Source organism: Herpailurus yagouaroundi, unplaced genomic scaffold (assembly GCF_014898765.1).
Source record: "Herpailurus yagouaroundi ecotype Mexico unplaced genomic scaffold, PumYag 419, whole genome shotgun sequence".
Classification (NCBI taxonomy): Eukaryota; Metazoa; Chordata; class Mammalia; order Carnivora; family Felidae; genus Herpailurus; species Herpailurus yagouaroundi.
Genome location: NW_024412636.1, coordinates 254,276 through 259,633, shown reverse-complemented (window position 1 = coordinate 259,633; position 5,358 = coordinate 254,276). Strand labels below are relative to the sequence as shown.

Below are 5,358 nucleotides of genomic sequence, written 5' to 3'. Positions count from 1 at the left end.
ACAGAATCGGAAACAGGCTCCAGGCTCCGAGCCATCAGCCCAGAGCCCGACGCGGGGCTCGAACTCCCGGACCGCGAGATCGTGACCTGGCTGAAGTCGGACACTTAACCGACTGCGCCACCCAGGCGCCCCAATAAATTTAGTTTTCTCCAATGTCTCTGAAAACACCAAATTACAGCATAACATTAATTTTTACATTAAAAATTCCCAAGTTGTGTAAATTGTCCAGCAGCCATAAGCCACAAATTATCATGGTAGAATAGTGACTGATGTACAGATAGGCTGCTGGTTATATATGCTTAAAACCATTATCATCTGGTCACAACCAACTTTCACTGAATGTACTGGTCCGCAAGGTCCTTCCATTTATAGCTCACTTCTAAAATAATCTCTACAATGAGCTTTCCTTCAGTAACACCCTAACAACTTACCTATAGCATTTCACTTTGGTGCAGTCTTTTTGAATGTGTCCAAATTCTCCACAAGAATAGCACTTCTGCTCATCAGCATGGTCACAGTCACGAGCCAGATGGCCTGGTTTGCCACAGTTGTAGCAGCACTGCTCTCGCTCTCTCTTGGGCTCCTTGCAGTCCTTGGCAATGTGGCCACCTCTACCGCAGTTATAGCAGGCTTCAACAATAAGGAAAAGAAGCAGACCAAGACTATAAAACCTTTACATAACGTTGCTGTTCTAAGCCATACAATACAAAATCTCAAAAGCAGCAAGTCCTTTCCAATGCTACGTGCAGTAGTAGTACATCCTCACCGCTCCAAGTTCTAGAAGGGTATGAAAAGGAAGTGTTAAATACTTACCATCCTCTTGAAGATCACAATCCTTGGCAAGATGACCAGACTCACCACAGCGATAACAGATGTCTGGAAGAGATGAGGAAACAAACTGGAAACCTATTTTGGGCAGAAACAAAAAGAATTTGACTAATTAGACCAGTCTTGATACTAAGAAACACTGAAGTACTTCAAAATTTTTTATTCGACAAAAATACCTCTATCCGAGGTAAAACCACCTCTGCCACGGCTTCTCATTCCACGACCACGGCCTCCACCAGTAGGGCATTCCCGGGCCCAATGACCAGATCGTCCACACTTGAAACACTCATTGCTGCTCATGGCTGCAGTTAGATCTTCAAAACATTAAAAACGACAATGTTAAACCACTTGGAATTACTTTAACTTTTATTGCCCTTTTAGTGTATTTTTGGATAATTATTCTGGGGGGGAAGAAGCCAGAATATACATTGGTTAGGAAAAACAGCCACACAACTATACAGTTAGGCATTATACACCTATTATGAAATATATTAAAAGTGAAAAAAAAATGTAAACATATTTTGATATAATTCTTGATCTTTAAAACCATTAGGATTATGCATATATTAATACAAATGTTAATTCAGTTATTGATGGGGGCGATGGAATTTATAGAGTTAATATCAATGAATATCCATTATTAGAAATAACATCTACCTCATGCGAGGTCCAACTTAATGGACACATTTTCATGGTTACAAGCCAGTAAACTTTATTTTGGGCAACTGGAAGTTATTTAATAGTCATAAAATCAGAAAAGCTCAAACCAATGGAGCTGTAGTATGGATTGAAAGTGAGGGATAAAGAAAAACAATTTCTCTCTGTAACTTTAGTATCTAACACCCAGTTGTGCTGCAACACTTGCCTGCTGACTCTTTAGAGCAGGTATGTTAGAAGAAACGCAGGACATAAATTTTATCTCTAGAAGGTACAGTATGTTAAAAATATTAGGAAAACAACAAAAAGGCACACCAAAGTGCTAATAGCACCTAAAGCACTGGGACCACTTTTTTCTCTTTTCTATTCTCTCCAAGTTTTCCCAGTTTTACATTTAAAACAACGCTACTTGGAATTTCACAATAGATTCCTTTATTGGGTACTACTTTTTTACAAAAAAGGGAAAAACTCCCACTAAAGCAAATGGATTTTATACTTCTTATGTAACAATCTAAAAATAAGCAAGGGCTATTCCTGGAATAGAATGGAAAAGAATGGAATGTTTCAGGACAAACTCCTCAGAAAGTAGTTAAAAAAAACCCAGCTCAAAACAATGTAATAACCTTTACATTTCCACATCTGAACATTTTTACCCTTATTTCCAGTGTCAAGCCATGGTATAAAAAGTTTTTTTTTAACCACCCTCTCAAAGCCAACCGTTAAGGACCATGGTCTAGCAAAACATATTGCTTCAAGGGAACAAGACTGACTGGACAGTGGAATTACCCAAACCAACCACAGCACCGAATATCAAATGACAGCAAAACAGTAAAGCCTCCACCCATTCTTTAACTGGTTCATCACAAGTTATAGAGATAGTAACTAAAAATTAAGCTGAAGTTCAGTTTCAAAAGTTTCCATTGTCAAATATTCAAAAGAATTCAATACTTATCCCAAGTCTCTGCAATCAGATTCAGGATAAGTTTTCAAAAGGGATCTTTCTATCAATTCTTGCCACTTGCCATATGAACACATTAACAAAAAAGGGAAGGGCAGGTGTGGAGCTGCATGGGATACTTAAGCATTAGTGGTTTCAGATGCATAATGTACATTTCTAGCCAGAAGAAAACAGCCACTGGAAAATCTGAGATTACATTTGCTTTCTTATACTGGTATTAGCCTTCAATATTATGTGAGGTCCTGGCTTCCAGAGAGAAAATAAGATAAAAAGATCACAGAAAAGAGCTGCTTAGGGTACCTCATCCTCCTCTCCATCCCCATTTCATTTTGGATCTTCTCCAGTTTACAGCCAGACCAATTTGAGCACATTTAACTACTGCTGTCGATGAATTCTTTGCACAGAAATGATCATGTTCTTTTACAACGTAAGTTAGGCAATATGAAAAGTCCTTAATAGGTTATCATTTAATATTTAAAGGAGACTGTTTTTACAGAAAATGACAATCCTATACATTCAACATGCTATATATTTCCAATGCTAATTAAAAAAAAAATGATCGTTCCAGGTAATCTCCCCTTTAGACTGCTACTTTAAAAGGACCTTGTTTATTTCATAATAAAGTACAAAGGAAATGTATTATAATGAATCATCATGTGTTTATCAGTGGAATAAAGTCAACAGGTAAAAAATTTCAGGTTTACTTTTGGTATAGAAATATCAGTTTAAAAAACAACTCAAGATTTAATTTACACGTAGATTTTTCATGAACTGTTTCTCCGTTTTGCCTTATCTCTCTTTTCATGGTACCCAGATCCTAAAGGAAAAAGAAATGATAGGAAAAGTACTTCTGGAAAGAAGACAATTAGTTAAAGTAACATTAAAAGATTAAACACTAAGCTCTACTTCCTCCTACCCTAACTCCTAATTGAAAGTTGGTTAAAATGTGATCATTGCTATATGAACCACAAATTACTTAGGGAAAAAGGTATTTCTTCATTTAGACAGAAATTAAACTATTCCACAAAACAGATATGCAACTTTATACATGTAACTAATTTTAAATATTTGTTTTGCCATCAACAAATTTCAGTCTCACATAATTTTGTTCACTGGAGTAAATTAAGGCTTAATACTACATCTTAAAAGGTAAAAGAAACATTAACTTCATTAATATCCCAAAGACCATCATCAGTAGGCCACAGGCTTTTTTAAAGGTCTTCTCAGTGGGCTTAGGTACTGTGTGTGCAATCTGCCTCTTCTCCCTTCAGCCAAGCCAATTGCAGTCAATTAGCTGTTTTGTATTTTCACTAAGTCCCCTGTGATATATTTGTCTCTTCATTAACATTAAACCAACCCACTCCCACTACATTTTAGAGACCCGCCACTTATCCTAGGAGCAGGTCCCCATCCTAATATCCATCTTATATGCAAATGTATTGAGTTAAAAGTTCTTTAGAGAATTGTATGTTATTCCCTATGAAAAGGAGTGCCAGTAAGGTAAGAAAATTGGAAATTATGGCTCTGTGATTCTCACAGCCTATGACTGCTCTTGGCTGCAATTTTGCAGCACTGTTCTGCCTCCGCTCCCTCCACCTGTCACAACCTTTTCCAACCTTCAAGGGCCAGCTCAAATGCCAACTCTTATAAAAGAATCTGACCACATCTCCCAGCTTGGAACTCTCCTTCCTAGTTAAACCCAGGGTACTTTGTTAGGATCTGTCTGATGACACTACCATATTGCCTCTTACCTTGAGGGCAGAGACCAAGTACTTCACCTTTCAATCATCACAGCACCCCATACAATTATTCTTTTAGTAGCAGTTGTATTCAGTATTTTAACAGCTGGGGGGGGGGGGGCAACTAATAGTCATTTGCTGAATGAAACAAACTGTTTCTTGTACAGACCCAACCCAATCTAACCAAGTACTAACAATAAAACACCTAAATTCTTGCTATCACGGGAATTATTGCACCATTAGAGTAACAATGTATTTTTAAATTATGTACTCATTAAGGATGAACTCTAAATTCAAGAATGCTTATTTCAGATTACCTAACAAAATCCTATTACTCCAAGAATTCAATCAACTAGACCTCAGTAATATTTTATGGAATGCTACAAAACGTATCTACAAATTTAAGATAAAAGACAAAATGCTTATTTTCACTGTTGCCAGGCAGAAAGAGCGCATGTATTTTCCTCCTTTTGCTGCTAAAACTCATTGCTAGGTATCTCTACACCTATGTTATCTTCACATAGTAAAAAGATTTGGGGGCCATAGGTAAGCCTGGGTTAACAACTTAACCCAGTTTAACCACCTGTTGTGTTACCTCAGAAATTTGATGTATTAGGAAAAGATGGGAAAACTGATCAGTGATGAGAAGTGTTACCAGGTGCCCTGTGCTTAACAGATGTTCAATTTTAAAACACTTTTAAGGGTTTAAGTCCTCTGTTTACATAGTTATTCCTTCCTTTCCACTCTTCCTCCAATTAAGTTAGATTGCTTACAGGTGGATTAAAACTCAGTGCAATGCCTACAGAGCAGACTTAGCATAGGGCAAACTGTGCTTATAATGAAGTTTTCCATCTCATAAAGTCTACTTCCTCAATGGAATGGAGAAGAGCTAAGAAAAATGGGTGAATGCCAAATGACTTCACATTCCCAACAACAGAAATGTTGTGTTTACACTTTAATTTTTGTATATCTAATTTTCATGACACAAACCACACTTAAAGATGTGTAGGAGCACAGGTCATGCCAGGCAGCAGGAGGGATAATGCAGTCAAGATAGCGCCTGAAAAGACTGAAAATTCACTGAAAGACCATATGTAACTAAGAGGTCTATTTTACACTCATCTAGGCTTAAATCTCACAATTGGTACCAAAACACTGTAATACTAACTTGTCTTC

At 37.2% G+C, this 5,358-nt stretch overlaps 1 protein-coding gene and 1 long non-coding RNA gene across 5 annotated transcripts in view; both read right to left on the bottom strand.

Annotated features, from left to right (window-relative positions):
* CNBP (CCHC-type zinc finger nucleic acid binding protein) overlaps positions 1–5,358 on the bottom strand; it is a 15,603-nt gene that overhangs the window by 6,818 nt on the left and 3,427 nt on the right. The window contains exons 2-4 of one of the 4 annotated variants that reach the window (XM_040463724.1): positions 1,026–1,142; positions 814–906; positions 432–633 (exon numbers count right to left, since the gene is read on the bottom strand). In XM_040463724.1, coding sequence (XP_040319658.1) covers positions 432–633; positions 814–906; positions 1,026–1,128 — 398 coding nt within the window. In that variant the 5' untranslated portion in view covers positions 1,129–1,142. Of the gene's footprint in view, positions 1–431; positions 634–813; positions 907–1,004; positions 1,143–5,358 lie in introns of all 4 variants that reach the window. The other 3 variants (XM_040463722.1, XM_040463723.1, XM_040463725.1) reach the window with 3 other exon arrangements.
* LOC121022536 (uncharacterized) overlaps positions 1–5,358 on the bottom strand; it is a 15,550-nt gene that overhangs the window by 6,905 nt on the left and 3,287 nt on the right. The gene's annotated exons all lie outside the window — the stretch shown is intronic.